This window comes from Periplaneta americana, chromosome 15 (genome assembly GCF_040183065.1).
Source record: "Periplaneta americana isolate PAMFEO1 chromosome 15, P.americana_PAMFEO1_priV1, whole genome shotgun sequence".
NCBI classification, from domain to species: Eukaryota; Metazoa; Arthropoda; class Insecta; order Blattodea; family Blattidae; genus Periplaneta; species Periplaneta americana.
The window spans coordinates 85,727,881-85,752,687 of NC_091131.1; the positions used below are offsets into that span (position 1 = coordinate 85,727,881).

Genomic DNA, 24,807 nt, shown 5'->3' on the forward strand with positions numbered 1-24,807 from the left:
ATTATCATGGTTAGCCACTGAAGCACAGATTTTGAGGTGTTCCGAATCCATTTCTTGGTTTGAGTTGCACAATGGGCAGTTAGGGGACTGATATATTCCAATTCTATGCAGGTGTTTGGCCAAACAATCATGGCCTGTTGCCAATCTAAATGCAGCTACAGACGATTTTCGTGGTAAATCGGGAATTAACTGTGGATTATGATGCAGAGAGTTCCATTTTTTCCCATGAGATTGTGTTATCAAATTGATCATATTGGAGTGAAAATGGCAAGTTGTAGCCGATTTAAGTGAACACCATATTTTAACGTTTTGATGGCTACTTCATTCACACACAACCCCCAGAATGTCTGGAGGACCACACCTGCTGTTGGTCGACGGGTCCATTGGACCTAGGGAGATCTTGTTGATCACCAGCTTTCCCTCCTTAAGCCACTGGAGGACGATTTTAGTGCATAGCAGGTCAGCACTAGGAACAGAAAAGTAGAAAGAGGAGGAAGGAAAGGGAAATGAACCCCTAGGCCTCGAATGCTCTAATGCCGTCAGGGTCGAAGAAAGTAAGAGTTCAGTCAGAGGACTGGATAGGAAAGGGTAAAGAGGGAATTAGGTATTGAATAGAGGAAAATTATACCAAATTCAGTCATTAACTCATCAAGCTGACCAGTGCTAATTGATGAGTAGCCCCTCTCTTTAGTTCAGCTTGTAAAACTATGCTTACTAACAGCTGCACCACGGGAAGGTAGGTATGGGACATTGGGTATTTGTCCAGGTTGGTTCCTTAAAGCCTTCAATGGGAAGGATTAATGGCTCTCCCCCCTGTATCCGACAGATACCCTTATACAGGCTCTTCTTATACCGTAATGAGAAAGCAAAATCTAAGCTAAAAAATTATGACTACAGGTATTACCTAATGTTTAAGTTTTAATTCAAACTTGAATATGCAGAAAACGCTAAGAATGTATACTTAAGAGAAGGTAAGAGTGTTGGGACAAGTAGTTAAAAAAAATAATGCACGTGGGTTGCTACAGGTATTTAAGTTGTATTTTCTCAAACTAAAGCTCTTCTCATTGTCATCATTTAAGTGTGTTACATCACCCATTGACACACTTACAAATTTACACACTGAAATATGTCCTTCAACAGACTTAAACAAAACTTATTTAATTACATACATCTTTATAGTAACTGTGTACAAACTTTTGAAACACTTTGTACAACCAACCTGTACACTTGTAAGCAACATATAGCACAGCAACAAATTTCTTTAAAATTTGAATTTTAATAACATTTACATAATTGATTTACATATACACAAGCCATTTGTCATTAATTCCTTCATCTTTCTGAGCCTATTTTTAATCTTGTTTTTCATCATTATGATTATTTCTCATTTAATTCATTGTCTTCCTAGTGGTATATTCATTAACTTATTCCCTTTCAAACACACCTAATGCTATTTGAACTAGAGAAATTCATTCATATATACATGTATATACAGTCTCTAGTTTGAAATGCTTGTTTGTCAAGTGATGTATAGTATTTACACTTGAGAGGAATGTAACAAATTCAAATCTAACATATTACGAGCCAAAAAATATTTCGTATAGATAATATTTTCTAAAATTATTTTTATTGTCTGTAGATATAATAAAATCAGTAGGTACCCAAAATGTGCAAGACCACTACTATTGCTGAAACCAGCAGGTAATTGTATGATTATTGGAGTTTGAGATGACTCCCCCTAATAGCAAAGCCTGATCGTTAATTAACATTCTATTTCAAAAGTCTTATTATTATTTTTTTTTTCAGAACAAAATGAATCACCAATGAAACAACGAAGTCAGGAAAACAGAATTATAAAAGACTTTAAAATAAATGAAAGTACGGTATTTTTGTACTAATTGTATGAAAAAGTAAATTCCCTATTGTACAGTTATTCAATTTCTCAGTGGCTATCAGAATTTAACTTTTATTGAGATATGCCCAAGGTAACTACAGAGGTGGAAGACTGTTAGAGGGGATGCAAGTATTCCATTAAATTAGCCGAGTTAAGAGGTGACTTTACTAGTTTTATTGCAAACTGAAGGAATTATTTGTAAATTAACATTGGGACTAATTTGTTTGTTTATTAAATCCTGTCTCAAAATAATTTAAATGAAATATTACCTTTATGACTGTCAAATATCTTCTGTACGTCCGCATAGGTTTGTATACTTGATGTCGTACATGGAAGGTAGTTAGGAAGAACTGAAGGAAGAAAAAGGAAAATAGAAAGGAATGGAGAAAAAGAAGGAAAGGAAGGAAAATAAAGAAAGCCAGTAAAGAGGAAAGAAAAGGGGGAAATACGAAACAAGGATGAAAAATAACGTAAGAAAAGAACAACGAAAATGGAAGCCAACAAAGGAGAAAGTAAGGAAGGGGAAATAAAACTGAATTGAAAAAGAACGGAGTTGAGATTTTAACCCGTACACCACCATCTGCCATGTGCATTAGATTAGAAGCTATCAGAAAAGTTGAATATAATGTTAAGTTGTTTTTACTAGTACCGAGAGTAAATTGCCGAATTATTAGATTATAATTGAGACAGACGTTTCCAATTTTTCTTGCGCTCTTAATGTGTTAAAATTTTTTCACTATGCCCTCAGGTCAAGGAAATAGCTAACAGTTCGATTTATTAAGCGGTTAGGTTTCAACAACATTGTATATAGGTCTTACCAGGAGAGGTTGAGAAGAACATTGCACATAAATGAAAATATAATGTCAAAAATTTAGTTTTAAAGTACCGGTAATTTAAATAGTCATATGAGGTAAGAGATCATAAGTTACCAGTATGTTGCAGGGCTCTGAGGCACTCAGTTTCGGAGCTTCTCAATCGAAATACGTTATCATTTATAGAGAACTCATTTTCAAACGGAATTTAGACAAATTTTGCTTTCAAGAATGCGCTTCCGCTCTGCTTTGGTAACTGTACAGGCTATTCACATTTGAAAGTTAGCTCAAATTTATCAGAATGCTTGGGGTAGATATCTTTGGCACGCGGTAAAACGGGTATAAGTCATAAATTGCAAGTTTTCAGGAGAGCAAAAGCAAAGTTAGAAATGAGGACCAATAGCATTATGATGGGCTGCAAATCTGATGCTCTACATCATTATGGAAGAGGATAAACATATGCACCTTACACCGTGCACAATAGATTTATATAATCTTTTTGACAGTTATAGTAGCAATATTTTTAATTTTGGAATCATTCAGGTGAGCAGAAATTCATCAAGGTAGTCAACCCTCTTACCTGTGCCCCACACCATTGATATTTTTGGTAGCGTACTAATCAAGGTAAATGTTTCTAATAGACTACAACTTACTAGTACTGATTGACATACCGGTACCTACGATACATTTTCAATTTGCATATACCACCTACATAAAATAAACAAAAATAAACGAGCTAAGCTAATATTTAATGAAACATGAACGTTATTTATGCACAAAAATAAGAGAAACTATGAAATAGTGATAACAAATGACACTAATTAAAGTAATCAACACATTGGGCTGAAAGGTTGAAAGTGCTCTGAAACAAGAGTTAGTTGCACTTTCAATACTTGTATTTCTATAGAATGGAGGTATGGGTTAACTTGGCATAAATTCTAATCTACTGAAAGACTCCCTTCTAGTGCTGTCTCTTTTGTGGAGGGAAATGTCTTCACGTTTGAAACTCCTCATTTGCTTCATCTTTGGAAAAGTGAAGGTTGAACTGTTTTACAACTTAACCACCACCAAATTCTCAAAACTAATATTAATTTTATTAATGCAGATATAATAGTAAAGATACAGTTATTAAAGTACAGTGAACAAAACGATTTCAAAACATTGATTTTGTAGTAAAATGGTCTGCAAGTACACATTTATTTTGTCCCAACTGACTATATTCTGAAAAATAATGAATTTTTTCAATTGCAAACTCGGAAGAAAACATATTAAACATTTCTGCCCATTATTCACATTGTAAGTACCACATAACATACTAAATTGCTTTTATTGCCAACTTCTTGTATGTTGTATTGTTTAACTAACAGTCTGGAGGCTGGTTGAAACCTCGTAAATGAAACCAATAAATCACCACTTGTGAGACAACTAAGTCAGGAAATAATGGGTTAGGGTGGCCAGTTCCTTCCACCTCATTGCAGACTGATAATATGGTTCACTAATCAGACTCGAGTTGTATACAACAATTTACGTTAACAATCTAGTTTCAGTCATTCATTTTTCATGCAGTTCCCAAAGTTTTATAAAAATATGGAGAACATTATTTTTAAACATTATTTCCAGTATGTTATGTTTCATATTTATTATCATTATAATCATTCCGGGTAAAACATTTTGGTGTTATATACATATTTATATACAAGCAAGTGTAATGAGATATTATACATGTACCGCTACTTCATTGAAGCACAGTACTTATTTCCTTTATGGCAAAGAAGATATTTAAGCGAGGGTCTTTAAATATGTGTTGCTAATCAATATTATGTACTAAAATTATAAGCAACGAGTTGAAAGTTATGATTGCCCATAAGGTCCATTACTGCATGATTACTACTGATGGAAGGCTGGAATTGTTGAAAGTGGAAGCTCTTCTGATGAACTGCATTAAACATGTCAATAGACATGAATAGAGAGGTACCGATAATTTGTACTTGTGTGCTTCCTGTACACAAAAGAAATTTGAAGAAGTGAGCATTTTATTTATAATATAGCCTAAATAGGGCATAATTTTTGTGGACATGAAACTATTTTTGCTTTCTTTCTTTCTTGTGCTTGAAGTCTGCTATGTTCACCAGTAATTTTTCTACTATGCCTTTCATATAAACTTCGGTTAAATATTTGTATCATACAATTTTATTTTAAATCACAATACAGTTAATATATGAATTCAATCTTGTAAAAATTAACATTAAAGCATAGTATTTTTTTTTTTACCTAAACACAAATGGACATTAGTAGGTACTCTATTTTGGTAAGTACGGGCAGTAAAATCGTCCAAAAAGAATCTAATTTGATATGAATGTATGGTGCCATGAATTGCACGTGTAAGTTGCAGAATAAATGTGAGTTCTGTTTTGTAATAGTTCTGACAGCCTAAAGTAGCCTATCTACTAAATTTAATTGTTGTTTCGAAGTAATTAGAGAAATTGATTTTTGTCACAATACAGTGTATAAATACATAACTTGGCATTTCATTCTCTATAATTAGGATATGGAATTTCGTAAATCATAGGAAGTTTCTAAAAATTATAATGGTTTTTGCTAAAAATGAAACTGACTAAAAACGTTTAGTTATGGCACAATAGTTGCACATAAGGTCTTACTTATGTAGATTGCACAAAACTAAAATAGTGAGCTTAAAAATTCTATCGTCTGAGATCTTCAATTCACAGCAAACATGTTACCGGTACTTGATTGATTAATTTATTTATCACGCCATCACATGAAGTTAATGTGTATAAGGGAAAAAAAGTAAAACATGGGGCTTACCCTATGTCTAATCACAAAGCGAAATTATGAATATAAGTGGTGTTCAGTTTTTCCAATATTTTGGGACAAATACAAACTGTTGCGAAAGTTTATAAAATGTGCAAATTTCCTTCTGTTTTGAATTTCTGAAGTTTATAGAATACTGTCACTGTAGTAAGGGGAATACAGAAAACAATGTTTCGGTTAACGTAATCTATTTTTGCCTTCAGGTAAAATTGTATGAAACAGAGAAGGAATCCTAGTTGTTGGGGTCAATGCATGTGGCTAATAATAGACGTAACTGAGGACATGAGGAGAGAATTAGACAAGAAAAAATGAGAAAGGCACAAGATTAAAGATATAAATTGATACCGAGTGAGTTTGTAATTTAGTTTTTTTTTTTTTTGATCCTATCCATTTTTATATGAAGGTCAAGATATACTGAACTTTCGAAATGGTCTTTCTTCTTTATTTAAAATTTTGTTTCATTAAACTGTGGAAAGAATGTGTACCAGTATTTAATTTAAGTACTCATATACCCATATGCACTGCATCTTTAAGCACACTACTATTTCATTCCACAACTCCATTAGCTGGCCAGCAGCGTCACACACATCTATATCCAATAAACATTATTTTAACATGGATGCTTTGTACCAATTGCAAGGAAAGTAAAATGCCCATATTCTTAAAATTTCTTTTGTATATTGCAGTGAGTTTTCCATTTGTTAAGCCTTGGAATAAAATTAGGCAACTGACGTTCAATGTTTAACAAAAGTTTGTATTTTAACAACGGAATTTTCCAATGAATATACCAATATGGAAAACAATGCTATATATTTCATATTTTCAGTTGAATTTAATAACCCAAATTAAATATTCCACCGAATTATATATTCCAAAATATATGTTTATGGAGTAACAAAAAAGGCATGATTACAGAGTCATTCCATACGAGAAGAGTAAATAGAAAACGATTGAATATCTTTATTTTACAATAAAAAATAAAGTAATAAAAGCACATGAATAATACTTAACCAACCATCCCATGAAACAGACAGCAGTACGAAGTAAGTTCAATATGAGTACTCATACTCATGAGGAGATGACATGTAAAAGAACAGTTCTTAGTCTTACAACTGTTCACATTACCTTGAAACCTTAAATTCTATTTCCATTCTGTCAACCCCAATCTCAAATGGTGCTTATTTTCATATCATGTGGTTTTTACTTCAAAACACAAACTACATTAAAGCCAAGCTTCAAAGCAAAAACATTTACGAATTCTTAATCAATTTATTATAAATATTAATTGACTAAGTTTATGACTGATTGACTAGTTTCTTTGAGAGAATAATGCAAATTAACATTCATAATGTATGATTATAATAGAATGCAAACTGAAGTTTGTATAATAATTATTCATGGTTAAGAACTCTCAGTTGTAAGTTGTAAGTGAATTTTCAGTTAAAAACAAAGTATGGCGTAGAGTTTCAGTAAATGACCAATTTCGATATGAAATCAGCTAAACACTAAGATGCCCAAGCTAGTATACTTTCCTAATATGTAACAACAGATTTAATGTAAAATAGCTTTAAATTTTATAATACAGATAATTTGTTACAAAATGTCACATCGTCATGATTTCTTATCTCGAAAATATTCTTTTCTCTTTATGGACACAGAAGTCTAAATGAAACCTTATCTGAAAAATATATATCATTAACTTTTAAAATGTTATTAATATCATTAAACTCAAATAAAACAATATAATTTGAATTTCAAATGAGGTGAGACATTCAGAAGTAGGCATTCTTTGTTTTGCAAGGTTCTGTATGTTTTACAATAATTTTTCCTTTTAATGTGAATAATGTTAAAAACTTATTTTATGGTTCAAGTATTTAGGCAGGTCTTACAGTTACCTACTTTTCAACTGTAAGAGCTTCATTAAGAGCTTTTCGTGAGAGAAGTAGAAAAGGAAGGAACCACAAAGATCTTAATCGCTATGTCTTCCTCTTCACATACGATATCTACATATACCGGTACCACTAGTTTTTGCTATTGAACTTAATTTCAGTATTGAGAATCGAACAGTTCATTTTTAATAAACTTTTTTAATCATATCGTTTTTGTTGACACAAAATCAGTGGCCCTCTAAGTTAAACGCGTTTGTATAAACTTTTCTATTATCAAGAAGTATATACTGTAATTGATATTGGTCACTTAACACAATATATTCTTCATCCAACAATATGGCAGGAATCTTAGAAGATACAGAGGACTGAGGGTTCATAGCATTAAGGTACATATTTTATATTTTTTTGGACATTCTGAACCTTATAATATTCATTATCTTATCCCCCAGCTTCCTCCAAATTTCTCATATGTTAGACTTCACGTCTTCATTTAATGCAGAACAATGTTAGGTGTTTCTTCTTGTACAGTGAGGTCACAAAGTGGGTGTACCCCCCCTGTATTCTTATTTCACTTACTTTGTGAATGTTGGTACCATGCTACCATGGTAACCATGCAGTTATAAACAAAGAGAGTCCGTTTACCATCGACTTTTCCTAACTGGTGAATTGGAAGAGGATGATCAAGCTCCTTTTGCTGACCTCATAACACCTCATAATCCTCTCTGGGGATTCATCAATGACAAAGTGCGAAATCACCACTGTAACACAACGGCACAATTACGAGCAGTTGTGGAAGATGCCTTCAATGAAGTGACCCTTAATTATCCTCGCAAAACATCTGCCAGGACATGGTGCAGAATTCAGCTATACTATGAAAATGAAGATCTTCATATCGATGTCTTGGATCGTTAAACTATCAGGCATATGTTCATATCAATCAATCAACCATACCCATCGTAGTGTCTAATACATGGGAGGTACGCCCACTTTGTGACCTCACTGTATAATAAAGTGAAAGAATCTTGCATAAAAAGAGCGCTAATCCAAAGCAAAGAAAATAACTTATTTAATATAAACAAAATTACATTTAAATCTCATAAATATATCATGGAAGCCGCGGAAAAAGAGGAACAATATGAAAGAAGATAAAAAAGGGCTGGCATCTGATATATAGAAAGACCACCACAACTAAATGCAAAAATGTCTCTTTCCAAAAGTTACCAATTTTGAATAACTGCACAAATTGTTAATAATTTACAATGTGAAATATTTTTGATATCAATATGTAGGCCTATCTACTTTTTTTTTTTTTTTTTTAAGAATTGCATATGTAATATTGTACAATCTGAGATAACATAAAATAAAAGTTACTTAATCCTTCAAAATAGACTGAAAACAGTTACACAAATGTTCATGTTATTTGTAACAATGTAAATGTATTTTTTACTGTTCAACCTAAAGGTATAACTGAAGCATTAATTAGTAACAGATATCAATTGTCAAGAGAAATGCCTGAAAGTCAGTATTACAAGGCAATTAAAAAAACCTTGCAAAGCAACTACAGCTGGATACCGGTATTTTATTTTTAATATTTCAGCTATTTCAAACAGCCTAAAATCTATGTAGGCCTGTACTAAGTTCCTTACAAGTATAACGTTCTTCCCCCCCCCCCTTTTTTTTTCTTTTTTTAAGACACGATCCTGAGAGTTGAAGATCATTAGTAATGGCAGAAAATGTTCCGAAGTTTTTCATTGCATACAAAAACACCTTTTGTGCAAGTGCCATTTCAAAGCCAACACAGAGAAGTAAAACATTATGGTATTTTATTTAAGCTTGGGGATGAACTGAACATGAATATTTACGAACACATATTTGATATAGTGGTTCCCTCAGTTTATTTCATTTTAAAATTTCCGAGAAAGTTTAGCAATACTGAGCTGCCAGAAAAAAACTGTGTGTACAATAATGCAGTAAAACATTGCAATGCCTCTTATTGGTGAGACACTGTGAAATTTCTAATTGCATACTAAATTACCCAGAATGTATAATAAAGACAAATACTTGAATAATACTTCAAAATAGGTCATGTAACAATTTTGTAGCCACTGTAAGTTAATGAACAAATGGAAAAGAGTGGAAGGACTCTCACGTCCTTGCACTATCATAGGCAAGAAATACGTGGTAAAAAGAAAAGCAAGGATAAGATGAACAGTATATCCACAATTTATTGACCAGTGATGTTGTGGAACATGGAGCTAACTGAATAGCGAATAAGCTACAAGACCGTAGATCACTTATCTGACTATTTATCTACCTCGTATTATATAAAGCTATGAAATTTGAAAAAAATAAGCCTGCTGCTGGGTCAATATTTTCCTGGTTTCGGACAAGCAAATATATTTCTAACTTTACCAAATAGATAAATAAACAGCTTTAAGCCTATTAAATGAACCTCATAAATGGACATTGATTTACAGTGCATACATTTTATCTTTCCACATTCGCATGTGTGCAGCTGCGCTTTGCACTGCACACTTTCACTTTACATCTGTGGGCGTGTAAAGATTAATTAATGTAAGTGCTATAATTATTTCAGTCCCCGCCTTACATGCAACTTGGGCTCTCTCTCAAAAGAAGTGACCTATGGAGTGTGAGGGTGCGCGAGGAAGTGTTCTATGCACAGTCCAGGCTAATAACTTCTGTTCTTACTTCCCACTTTCTATCAATGAAGCCTCAGTTTATATATATATATATATATATATATATATATATATATATATATACACACACAGTAAAACCCTGATAAGACGCTGTTCAAGGGACCACACGTAAACCATGTATTAACCGGAACCATGTATTAGGCGGGTATACTAATTTTGACCTGTGTACAGTATCAGCATTTTTCTTTATTAAAGTACATGATTCATGAAAGGTAAAACAGTATTACTCCATTGTGTAATAACTGTACTGTATGTCAAAGACATTTACAATACTTACTGTACTTAATTCTTTCGAAAAAAGTCATTTATAGTTGTTTGCCATGTCATGTGCGTGTTCTCCAAGTCCTCATGTTCACCACACTTCACTCTCCTGCGCTTACATTTTCCCGACATCGCAGCTGTAGTGATTGAGTCGCGATTTTTTATTATCGTTCTTAATGTCGATAATGGGATTCCTAATGAATCAGAAAGTTGTTTCTAATTAAAGAGTACCGTACTGTTTTCAACGTACTTTCGTAAGATTTCCAATTTTTCCGAAACAGAAAGTGTTTTTCGTTTAACACTCATTGTAATCACATTCACAGACACTTCTATACACTAAGGACAACAAACTGACCAGCAAAAATTTCCATTAATTTTATTATGGCCGACTGAGGAATGTTGTTTGAGAGAGAAGGTTAGCAAGAGGATGGGGTATTGTACCAGTAACTGTATGTAGCCTTTAAGTGCACAGGTAAAGAGTCGAATAAAAGAGCGTAACAAGAGAGTGGAGTATTGTACAGTATGAAAGTTTAAATGCGCATGTAAATCGAATACCAGTACTTTTCAGGTTAATGGCACCAGTGAGTTCAATGGCCAAAATGTTTCATGTTGTTACAGTACTTTGCTGAAAATTACATCGAAAATATTCCACAAAAATAGCATATTATGTGGGACTTGAACGCAACAAACGGGGTATTTTATAAAGGCGTTATATAAATGAAATGTGCAGGGACCAGACAAAAAAATAAGCGTATTACACGGGATAGCGTAATAAGCAGGCGCGTCTTATCGAGGTTTTACTATATATATATATATATATATATATATATATATTGCTTTGTTTTTGGTGTTACAATTTGGTTTTCAGTTTGTGTTATTCTTTGTGAAACTATTTTTAATGCCACTGCTCTGGTGAAGTATTCCTGTCTGAATTGACTTGGAGATACTGAATATAAACAAAATTTGTACAGCAGTTCAGTTGAAATCATTGTACACAGACTGAATGCCCAGACTCTTCGTTCGTACTGTATCAGAGATGCTGAAGAAAACGTGTATTTCTGCGAAAACTCTATTAGATTTTCAACAGCTTCATATTGCTTTTTCTTAATATTTTGTATTTCTGTAATGCAAACATAATGTGGATATGGAGAAGAATGGAGCGTGTGAAAGGAACAGAGAAAATAAGAAATGAAGCTGTGCTAGGGAGAGTGGTGAAGAAAGAATAATGCTGAAACTGAATCAGGAAGAGAAAAGGGAATTGATGGTTGACTGGCTGAGAAGAAACTGCCTATTGAAGGATGCAAAAGAAAGGAAAGAAAACGAGAGAAAAGTTTAAAATAGAAGATGATGTCAGATAATAGACAGCATTAATATATATGAATCGTATGCGGAAACTAAAAGGAAGGCAGAAAATAGGAAAGGTTGGAAAATGCTGGGTTTCCAATGAAAGACCTGTTCTTGGGCAAAAAACTATAAGTGAATGAACATAAAAATTTTCATAGATTCCATTTCAAGGTAGCAAGAACTGTAGTATTAACTGCCGTTGCCACTAGTTGCTTCAAAATATATTACTCGAGTCCTTTATAGTCTTAATCTATCGAATTTCAAATATGTCTGAACAGCTCTTGTATCGGTAACTAATGTTATGGTACTTTCAATACTTGTCGAACACTGTCCTAATTATCTTAAATATCTCATCATGTGGCAGGTAAAAGTTGTAAGACGTACAGTGCAATATGGAGTATCCAGGTAGGCCTATCACTTTAAGGCTCAACTCACACGGCCGACAACTTCGTGATTATTTTGCAGTTATGTGTGGTTGTGCTGTGGGTGGTCAGGAATTAGTATTGAATTATATGGAAACAGATGATGGCCAACTCACATGGACCACAAACTGGAGTCATTGTGGACGTATGTGGTCTTGAGACGTCAGTATCAACCACAGCACAACTGCAAAATTGTCACTGTTGGTGGTCGAGTGCAACTCACACGTGCCACACGCTGATCACATGCCGACCACTCGCCGCCGACACTGTATCCTTGGAAACGACAGACACTTTTACACAGGATCCTTGGAAACGATAGACGCTTTCTTAACAAATAGCAAGCTTGCGGTGTGGTTGTCTGTGGTCAATATGGACTTCAAGCGACTATAAAAAAGTCTGCATGTGGTTGGTTCTGTTGACACACTTTAACATTCAAGGTATGTAGTATGTATATATTCATGTATGTAGTAAGAAAATTAAGAGCTCAACCATAACATAAAAAAGAAGAAAAATCAGGACACCAATCTTTGGTGCTCTATTAAAAGTGTAACTTACACGTTTCTATCCACGAAACTTATTCCTTGGAATAGTAGTTTTGTGTTTGAAAACGTGAATTTCTCTTATTCCTTGTTGTTCTGAATAAATATAGAATCTGTCAATACTCTAAAAAAGACTCAGAACTCTAAATAGTTTAAGGTTTAGGGTCTGTAATCTGTCTTCACTCCAGTAGTTTGTTGAAAAATGTAGAGAGATTGGTCCCATGGTGAGGTGAGGTTATACAGAAATAAAGGGAATCGGAAATGAATAAGGTAGACAAATCGAGGAGTGCATCACCGAAAAAAAAAAAAAAACAAACAAACAAACAAAAACAAAAAAAAACAGACTAGCACTAGAGGAAAATAAAAAAAAAGGAATCCTATTATAATTTTTAAACTGGTATATGGAAGGAGTGAAATGATGTGGAGTGAGCCAGAGCAGTGTAGGAAATGATGAAAAATTATTGCATGAAGACGTGCTTGTTTAAGAGTGGATAATTATGGATGCATTTTGTAGAGATGTAAGATTGAAATATGAAGTTATGTTATATAACAGATGAAAAGAATGAAATAATGAAGGTTAGACTGATCAAATAGCTTGATAGTTTTAAATTTGAGACCAAATAATAAGTCAAGTAAAAGAGATGGATACAATCATAGTGAAGAGGGGTAATAAGATGGGTGCAAAGTTATCAATTTAATAAAATTGGACGATTAGGTACATATAGTTGTGGTGTGACCAGAATACAAAAATATTGATTGACAATAAATATTGTAATATCATATTTAATATACATCTATCTGTACAAGTCTTTACAATGAAATTAAGTACCGTGTTTTATCTAAATGATCCGTTACTAAGCAAGTGACATCACATTACTGTGACATAACTCATCATGTTTGCTAAGTAACTGACGTCAGATGTTGAAATTTTCGTAACATTTTAATTATTTGCCACTCAAGCATAAATGTTTCACTTTAAAAAATTAAAACTAAACTTGATGCCCGTGTCCCATACAGTGATACACTGCATATTGCACTGTACTATATGTGATTATGAAACTATTAGGCCTACCTAGGATACTGGTACTATTGAAAATATCATCAAATCAGCTCTCGATTAGACATCATCAAAAGTCGAAAGGTTGTCATGAAAGATAATAGGCCTATAGGTTGAAATAATTAATCGCAGATGGATCTGATGCTAATGCCACAATTCTTGCTAATACAAGCAAATGAAAATATTTATATTGCAGAAACTCTCCAATAAAATTACCGGTATTTTCTCATTAAAATTCGTGTCCTAAATTTTGTAGAAAAAATATGTAATTATTTTTAACCTGCAGCAATATACTTTTGTAGACTTATTACTTAGTCGAATGGCTTTCCATGAAAGAGACCTGGGATTTATGGTAAAACAAAGACAGCATTACATCGAATTTTCTCACTGCACTGTCATGATTTTGCCATTCTTATACGTACCAATGTTATAATATCAGTAAGAGATAAAATCAGGAAAGACAGAACAATTAACGCTAAGTTACCTAGTTAAAATGTGAAGGTACATGAGTTACCAAAAGGATAATGCATATTATATCAGTCATCCATGAGCAGTTATTATAGGTTCACAATAGTTAGATATCTTGTAAGTTAAAGGAGCGAATACAACATAAAAACAGAACTGATACGAATACATACGAAGAATGGACTACAAACGGCTTCCCAAGAAACTACTACATTATAATCTTACAGGAACCATTAGCCCTTGAAATCGAAACAGGCTTAAAAGGCCTAACTTATGCAGTTGAAGAAGAAGACGAATTAAACAATTTTTCCTTGAAATTATTCAAACCTGCTTTACAGGGAGCTACTACCTGAAAGCCAGATTTGTATAATACATTCGTTACTGGAGGTACGTTAACAGATAGCCACAAATTAAGTCACACAGTATTGTGTGCACTCATAGTTGAGTTCTGGCATCTTGTCAGCTCATTTGAGTTGTGTGGATATAAAAGGAAAAATTGTGACGGTGTCGTGTATAGTTCCTGGGGTAGCTCAGTTGGTAGAGCTTTCGCGCACTAAGCGAAGGATCTCAGGATCGATACCCGGCTCCGGAACTATTTTTCCTTGAAATTATTCAGAAATAAGATTCTTAGATGAACAATAGGATTAAGCAGGGAAGAAAGTGTAAAAAATTGAGATATTAGAGAACAGCTTCATGTCTAAAATATGTAAATATACAAATAAGTGGTTAGGTAACGTACTGAGAACAGATATGAACACGATTCTCCTAAGAAAAGATTGCAGAACCAATATTGGCCCTTTATAATTATTATACAAGAAGAAGCAGCAGATTTTAAAGCTTACTGTCTATTGTACAACAAGAAGAAGTAGAAGCAGCGTATAATTTGCCGATTCTTTGGTGATGTAGGAATAAAACAATTATTTTAATTGTGAGGGAATACAGAAGTTAAGAAAGTAATATTAAAGATGTCCGAAAACGATCACTTCTCACTCCAATAAAATATATAGTCAGTACCGGTATAGTCATGATTTAAAGAGCACTTTGTAAGGAGTGTTTCGGAAATTTAGAAGTAAATCCTGTTAAGAAAAGAAATGTTAAAGACATGATACCAATATTGAGGGGTACATGGATCAGTTTCATTTAAATCTCAGTTAATTTGCAGTTAAGGGAATTGGCGTTGGACAAGATGTTTTGGACTTCATTGTCAGTATAGACAAATGTTTTTTCTTGTCATAATTATTGAGAATTAATTGATTCATAGTCTGTCCCTCAAAGTTAAAGGGATAAGAGAATTTCTTTGGCCAAAGAGAATGTAATGAAGGCTGCTACAAAACATCAAATTTTCGAAGACTACCATATTTAGAGTATTTAACGAAACATATATAATGTACGTTTAGTCAGCAGACTGAAGACTTGTTGGAATCTCGTGACACCAGTAAGGCATCACTCATGGGGCAACTAAGCAATGAATACACAAATATTGATTATTAATATTTGTGAATATATAAACATAGTAAGCTTACTTTCCAATAAAATTTACACTAAAATGAGAAAAAATGTACTAGAGTAAAAGCTGAAATAATAACAAAATGGCAATTTTTTTCGGAGTCTACATTATTTTTCTTTAAGATTTCAACTAATGACAGGGTTTTATAAAGCCAATATTGAAATGATATTATTGAAATAAATTAAATTCATTATGTTTGGAAAGACCATATAAATTTCTTCCATATAGCTAAGAGTAAGGCCTTACAGGTACGCAGGACGTGAAATTAAGTTACTCTCTACAGGTGCCAGGGGGTACAGCTGTACAGTTACAGCTTAAAGTTGAATAAGTAAGTGTCAACATTTTCTGGAAGCCCATGGTTATGGACATCAACTTTTGGGAACCACTTTTTTTTTATATTTGTGACCAAGATAATACAATTTGGTCAAAATCTTAGTTGGTCCTAAGTGAATACTGTTTAAAAATTCGATAAGTTTAAAGCAAAATATACCAGAGGCAAGAAAGAGTATATAAACTAACACCATCTTTATTTTAAAATACCTCTGAGATTTATACGAGGATATGTGATACTAAATATTCGTTTTTTAAGTTTTATTCAACTAATAAAATATTTCCTATTATAAAAACCAGAAATTTTCTTTATAAATAAAATACACCAGTAGGTCAAGTAGGACCAGTCTATTTATTGAAAACAATTCTTTGTTTTGAGTCTTTTCTTTTTAGAACTGCAGGTTTACAGATCACTCGTCATTTTCTTACTTTGTATGAACTTATTCCATTATTTCTTTTTATGGATCATGGAAATATATATTTGAGTCACCATATTCTTTGAAACGATGGTCAGTTTCTGTTTATGTTAGCTGTAAGCCACAGGGCTTCTGCACTTGATAGTGCAAGTGTTGATTCTCACAGACATTACCAACATTTCCAGTTTACTCTGCAGCTGCCAAACCCCCAAGTTCATGTATTACAAGGTGGACAAGAACCCCGTTGCGACTGTTCTCTCACATAGTCTTGAACGTTGAATTTTGTTTCATCTGGATTTCCACTCTTCCTAGACTTCAGTTCCCTGTAAAGTAGAAACAAAATTGGGAAATTAAATGATTTTAAAGCAATTAACTTCAAATAACTGTGCAACTATCCGAGGATGGTAATTGCCTTCAAATGTAGTTAACTCCACAGTGAAGCTTCGATTATCGTCATTACTTATAATAATATTGATAATGAATGAAATGAAATGCACACAATGTGCATAGGATTTGTAGTTTAGTCTTTGCAGAAGTTTGTGAGTGAGGTTTTCCTGTCGCGGCAGTTTTCATTGTAATATCGTCCGCATGGCTTTTGACACATTGGCACTCATCGCTGGATTCGTAGTATCTCTTGGTGGATAATATTGATAATGACATCATTTAAATCCATGTAATAGCGACAAATAGTTTCGAAAATAAAATGTACGTAACGGTACATAATAACATCTTTCTTTTAGGATGTAACTTTGAACAAAATTATGTCTTAGAAGAAGTATCACTTCGATTTAATTTGATAGGTAGATAGGTGGCACAAATGGGATAGATAGGGTGAGATAAATAGGATACAATAGAAGGGCTAGATAGTTGAAATAGGTTAGATTAGATTGGACTAGATTAGGTAGAAAGAGAGAGAGAGACAGAGAAACTACAAATAGATTTATTTTTTTGCCATAAAGCATTGCCATTCTTTCAAATCACAAAATTCACTTACACTGTATCAATGTTGATTTGACCCTCCTCTTAAATGTTAGAAACGAGAAATGTTTTAATATGTACGGGAAGCTTATTAAAATTAAACATTTAGAGGAAAAGAATTTCAAATCTATTTTGTGTAGTGGAGTACTTGCATTTATTAATATACACGTATAAGTGTGTGTGTATGTATGTATATATATATATACATATATACATATTACAGGGGCGGACGCAGGATTTTTTTTCGGGGAGGGATTTGAGGAGATAGTAAAAATGGAGTGATGAGAAGTAAGTTTATATACTCACAATTTGTTTCCGAGTCACAAACATTTACAAGTTGACCTGAGTAGCGTAGTCGATATAGCCTTCTGTGCTCGAAGTTGCGGGTTCTACCCCAACCCATCTCGATGGCATTTAAGTGTGTTTAAATGCGACAGACCTCATATCAGTCGATTTACTGGCATGTAAAAGAAGTCCTGAGGGAAAAAATTCCGGTACACCGGCGACGCTGATATAACCTCGGCAATTGCGAGCGTTGTTAAATAAACCATAATTTTTTAATTTTAACATTTACAATGACTGCAATACAAAAACAATGACAAAATGACATTTACAGAAGAAGGCGACGAGGCTTCTTAGACATTTCATCCAGTACTTCATGAGCTTTTACTTCTACATTTTTATGTATATACATCAAGGCCAGTCCATTTAATCTGTCTGCTCCCATCGTGCTCCTCAAGTAAGTCTTCAAATACCGCAAAGTTGAGAACGACCGTTCTGGTGTTGCTGTAGTTACAGGCAACGTGCAGAAAAGTTTCAGCGCCTTGCGAGTGCAGGGAAAAATAATTTCATTGCACCTATTCAAAGATGATATAAAATCAGGAGGTAGTAGGTGAAGATTTTTCTGATCAAGGAAATTTCTTCTCCACATCTTCAATTCATTGAAGAAAGACTCTGGTGATGCATCTGGTGGGCCACTGATTTACTATAGCCTCAACAGCAGTTTCTAAATCTTCATCTGATGCTCGCACTATGTTTTCAGGCAGCAAAGTTTGTATGGACTTTAGGATTCCTTTATGATTTAAAAATCTGTCCTTGAGCTGACTAATGAAATAGTCTAAGAAGAGAAGGAAAATTAAAAGCCTAAAATACTCTTCATGACTCTCTGTCTTGAAGTAAGAACGCTGTGTTTGTCTTCCTGCAGTTCTTGGAATTTAACATTTTAGCAAAGAGAATTTACGTGGAAAACTCTCTAATTCCTATGTACATTCACGAATTAAAATTAATATTATTTTTGTTTCTTGATTCGTATTTTTCTCAAAATTTCGGGAGGGGATATATCCCCTTAATCCCCCCCCCCTTGCATCCGCCCCTGTGTATATATATATATATATATATATATATGTAGTCTTGTTTTTGTGAACAAATCTTAAGGTTATTGACATTTCCAACGCGCTCTAGCTGAAGAGACACAGATTATTATAACAGCTCTATTTTGGAGAAGTAGTTTATAAGATGAAGTATGATTACTCCATAACATCATCATCATCATCATCATCATCATCATCATCATCATCATCATCATCATCATCCTAACAGGTGATAGTCCTAGAAGGACTGTTCCGGTCTACAAAAGTTTTCCCACCATCTCTTCACAGGGCGACCCAGTGATCTTTTTCCTGTTGGTCTGTAGTTCAAGATCACTCAAGAAATCCTTGTTCTAGGCATACGCTTGACATGGTGAAGCCAGTTGTCTTGATATTGATGAATATACTGCAAGTACAGGTTCCATTCCCAGCTCTTGTAGGATGTCTTCATTTCTTTTATGATCCCATTTAGTGTATCTGCTGTTCGGCGCATAAACTTCATTTCAGTGGCAGGAATTCTATTTTCATTGCTTTTTCTCAAGGTCCAAGCTTCACTGCCGTAACAAAGGACAAGTCTTGCTAAGGTCTTGTACAGACGAGTGAGGGTATGTTTCTGGACTAAAGATGGTGTCATTATACTGTTGATAATGTCTGCAGATTTATTGAATTATTATTTATTCCATAATTTAGATGACTATATATATAAGGTTTGAATTGAAATATTGTGTTTAAATATACCTAATGTTAGTAAATCCTTGCGTATTTTACTTGCAATATAATAAATTATTATGTGATTTCCATTCAAAGCCAGGCTCAAGGTTAATGCCCAAAAAATCTGAGAAATCTGCTTTTAGAAAGTCACTGATAAAAATAATAAGTAATAATGATATGAAATGGAATAATGATCCCATAAGTGAACCTTGGGGCACAACATACTTCACCAGTTAATACTGAGATATCCTGTTATCATTTAAATAAACAGACTGATATCTAGATTTAGGATAAGCTTAGATCTATAAGATTTTAAGACTATTACTCCCTGCTCATTCGGTCCTCAAATTTTATTAATATTATTGTATCCTCCTTTTATATTTATGTATTATTTCATTTCTATTTCTATTGTTGTACTGGTAATTATATTCTATAGTCTGTTTTATATTCTGTATTCTATATTAAGAATTTATATTCTGTATTTTATACACAACAAACACAAAAAAAGTTCTTATCATACATATTCCGAAGTCTATATTTTATATTAAGAATAAGAATAAATAAAAAAACTTCAGTCTACTAATTAAAACCATAACATTTCAGTTTCTGCAAAAGAGTAGAATGTGATTTCGGTCAATGCACTAGCGAGATCGAAAAATTTACTATTAACAATACTGTTTTTTTCCAGACTCATATAACTTTGCTTAATAAAATAAACTACAGCATCAGTAGTACTATGGTCTTTCCTGAATTCAAATTGACACTTATCAAATAATGCATTATCCTCAAAGTAGTTAGTAATCTGCTTATTTAATAAAATATGAAAGACCTCTGATACAGTTGGTATTATACTAATGGGCCTGTAATTAGCATAATCGGATTTCAGTCATTTTTAAGAACAGGAATCACTTTGACATATTTAAAGATATCAAGAAAAATACAGAATTCAATATAACAATTATAAATATGAGTTAGTGGCTCACATATAAGCCGTTAAGCACGACCAAATCTGTAGGATGGTTGGATCGGTGATCTAGTTCTGCTCTCCACACGATCCAACCTGGTGTGTTGTGAAACATTATACAGCAAAGTCAAAAATGAACCGAACATGTTAGAAACTTTTATTACAGAGGAAATGTAACCTTTTTATACAACATCATCTTCAACGTAAGCTCTTTGGACAGTGACACACTTCTGCCAGTGTCCGTACAACTTTTCAAAACAGTCCTGTAGGCTATTATTGCTCATCTTCTTCAGAGCGCTCATCGCATACGTCTTCATCTCTTCAGCCAAAGCGAACTTTCACTCCTTGAGCAAGTCTTTGACCTTCGGAAACAGGTAGTAATCAGCTGGAGTCAGATTCGGAGAATATGGAAGCTGAGGAAGGAAAGGTATGCCTATATTATGCTCTGTGAGGTACTCGTTCACCTGGAAGTACTGGTGTGCTGGGGCGTTGTCGTGAAGAAGAATCCAATTCGTGAAGCCTTTCTGGTCGTACTGAATCGCGAAGATGACTAAGAATAGCAACATACGCCTCCTTATTAATAGTTCGACCTTCAGGAATAAATTCGACATGTACCGATCTCTAGATATCGAAGAACACTTTCAGCATAATCTTTTTCTTTGACATGTCTACACGAAATCCCTTTTATCGTGGTAAGGCGGGTGATTTCCATGTCGATGACTGTCGTTTAAATTGTGAGTCGTAGAGAAAACACAATGTCTCCTCATTTATAATCACACCCTGTTCAAAAGATTTGGATCCTAGTCAATCCTGTTAATTAGTTCTCTACTAACCAATGTTCTCTCTTTCTTTTAATATTCACGGAACAATGTACTCACACCTTCAAATCACTGTAGAGGATAGCGTGTACAGAACAGAGAAATTCCTGACACTTTTGCCACGTCATCTATCAACTGCGGTCTTCTCTGATCTTTTAACCAACTCTGGCAATCACTTCATTTTTTGGCGATCTGGGTCTTCCTAGATGTAGATCAGAAACACGACCATCTTTGAAACGCTTGTGCCACTCATGCACTTATCAGTGTCATTGCTTCCTCTCTGTGCGCGTCTCAATAAATGTCTTACAAAGTTTAATGCAAACTTTCATGTTCACTCGTTATTTAAGGGTCATCTTACCACTCCGACAAATTAGTACTCTTGAAAAAGCACCGGGCCGTCTTCAGCTTATCAGGCAATTAGCTACACTGACTATATGCTATGTTAGTTACATAGCTATTCCTTCTGCGCAGCTGTAGGGCAATCTATTACATGCGCCTGAGGACTTATACTATCCGCCACGAAGGCAAAGCAGAGAAGTTGCCTAAATGTCACGGCAGCAGCAGGCAAAATTCGGTTTATTTTTGACTCTGGTCCCTTCACTTTCAAAGTAAAAAAAAATTAAATTGCTTTTACCTTGTCACAAAACGATAAACCGATACAATAAAGAAAGTTTTGAGCTAAAAAGTGACTACTAGACAAAAATTAGTCATACATACAAATATTATTAAAGAACTAGAACCAGTAGGTTTTAAAATATTTTTTTTTTTCGAACAGATAATGACAATTTCATAAACTACTCCATACAGTGGCTCTTTCAATAAAAAGAAACAAGAGATTATAATGAGAGAAAGTGTTATTGAACAAGAGAGATTAAATTATGACTAAGATTTTTAGCAACCGGAGGAAGTTATGAAGATTTGAAATTAAATTATTTTTTCGAAATTGGGTTTTATTAACGACGCTCGCACTGCCAAGGTTATATCAGGTCGCGTCGGAATTTTGTTTCGCAGGAGTTCTTTTACATGTCAGTAAATCTAGTGACTTGAGCCTGACGCATTTAAACACACTTAAATGTCATCGACCTGGGCCGGAATCGAACCCGCAACCTCGGGCATGGAAAGTCAGCACTGCACCGACTGGGCCACCCAGGCGGACAAGATTTTAAATTTAGTGCGGCCGAGTCACCACAGCTTTTAAAAATAGAGATGGTCGCATCCTCATCGACAAGTTTGCATTAGTAGAATAAAGTTTCCAAAGCCTGATTATACATATTTCCGTTGAGATAAGAGTTCAAAATATCCTATAGGCTATATCCTGTAGTTCAAAAATATCTTTCATGCTACTTTCTCCTTCTCCGTCATTTTTTAGACAATACTCACTGCACTCAATTTATTTTGCTAGCGTCACGCCTGCAATCTGCAACTGATGACAAAACAACCCGATCATGCTACACACGATCCAGCTTGCTGGGTGTTGGTGTGGGGGAGTCGGAAGATCTACCCTATCTAGGGTTACATAGATATCAAATTATGTGGACCAGTGGTTCCCAAAGTGGGAGTCGCGACCTTCAGGTTGAGGCGTGTAAGAAGCTAAGAGAGATCATGAGATGATTTATGAAATAAGTCAAGAAGTTTCTTAGTAACATACATTTATTTTGTATTTAGCAACATAAACATAAACAACAGTGAACATAAGAATGAAAAATGTTTCAGTAGTTATAAAGTATACAAATAATTAATGCGATTAATGTGCCTGTTTTTCAGAAAGTGGTTCTCAAATCAGGACTCAGCATGCCATACACACAGTGATATAATTTTAAAACATAGTGATATAATTTTAAAGTTGAAGGAAATTTCTCACTTTTGTTTTGGTAGTGATCATAGACGAGAAAATTTATTTTCTATGAGTACGAGGCTGCAAATATAAAAAATAAGAATTACGTATTCTTGCATTCTTTTGATCCAAAAGTGATCTACGCTCTGCGAAAAAAAGTATAATGCAAACATTCCATCAGTAGTAGGCTACTGTACAGTTGTCAAAAGAAAAAGTGGCCGCTCTCCAGAAGCGAAGTTCCCTTCGGGTATCTTCGCTATTCGGAGACAGGCGATGTTACATGTTGTATCACGTTGCCTGATATCTAAAGTTATAATTAAAGTATGATTTGTGTTGTTTGATAGCGTAATGGTAGCGTTCTGGCCTCTTATTCGTGAGGTCCTGCGTTCGAATACTACCTCGTGCTCTTTATGTTATTTTTTTTTGTTTTTTTTTTAAGAGAGAGATACAAAATATACATAATTGCTCCTTTCCCTTTTATGATTATTTTAGTAATTAACATCAAGTTCATGAATGTGTTATGCCATGATGGCTGCAAATGGAAAGAAAAAAAGATTTTATCCTCAACAAAAATATATTTCATGGCATAAACAAAAGAAACTTACTAGCGTCTGCCTTAGAACATTCAAACAATTAATCGTTCAAAAAACAAAGCAAAAAGCTATGATTCAATATATTTAATCTATCTTTCCCACATCTCGATCACATCTTGCATTCGATTATTTTTTACGACGATTTATCAACATCTTGGTTATTTAGCGTCTGAAGAGGTGAAGGTAATAACGCCGGTGAAATGAGTCCGGGATCCAGCACCGAAAGTTACCCAGCATTCTTGCAGTCGAGTGGGCATGGAATCGACTAGAGTCTTTTCAAATAACTACTATTCTCAGCCACGACATTCCAAGCATCCTGGACATACATAAGCGTTCTGCCCGTGTACAGGTCTTTCACTGCAAACCCAGCATTCTCCAATCTTTCCTATTTTATGCCTTCCTCTTAGTCTCCGCACATGATCCACATATCTTAATGTCGTCTATTATATATCTTCTTCTGCCTCGAACTCTTTTCCCGTTTACCATTCTTTCCAGTGCATCCCTCAGTAGGCAGTTTCTTCTCAACCAGTGACCCAACCAATTCCTCTTTCTCTCTCTAATCAGTTTCACCATCATACTTTCTTCATCCACTTTTTCCAACACAACTTCCTTTCTTATTCTGTCTGTTCACTTCAGATTTTCCATTTATCTCCACATCCACATTTCAAATGCTTCTATATATTTCTCTTCATTTCATCGTAATGCCCATGTTTTTTTCCCCATTCAGTGCCACACCAACATTTCACTAGTCTGTTCCTTAGTTCTTTTCCAGAGGTCGCAGAAGATGCTTCTTTTTCTGTTAAAAGCTTTCTTTACTCATGTTTGCAGTTTTTCTTGGGAATGATAAATGCGTTAACTTCCCGTTGCTTTCCGCACACCACTGTCTCTTTCGAATCTTAATAGATTCTAGGGGGCCCAAGAGTGGTGGTGAAGAAAGTGGATTTGACTAATTGGGCCCTCCGAACTTCACCGAAATTCACCGCAAGGGTTAAATATTAGTTCTATCAGGATTTTTTACCCGATCAGATACCGGGAAATCTAAATTAGCATTTGT

General features: G+C 34.2%; 1 protein-coding gene across 7 annotated transcripts in view; it reads right to left on the minus strand.

Moving 5' to 3' along the window:
* Nucleotides 1–5,928: 5,928 nt before the first annotated feature.
* Nucleotides 5,929–24,807, minus strand: part of Rab26 (RAS oncogene family member Rab26) — a 344,828-nt gene continuing 325,949 nt past the window's right edge. For all 7 annotated transcript variants that reach the window (XM_069847790.1, XM_069847794.1, XM_069847791.1 and 4 more), the window contains one exon: nucleotides 5,929–16,811. In XM_069847790.1, the coding sequence (XP_069703891.1) occupies nucleotides 16,703–16,811 (109 nt within the window). In that variant the 3' untranslated portion in view covers nucleotides 5,929–16,702. The remainder of the gene's footprint in view (nucleotides 16,812–24,807) is intronic.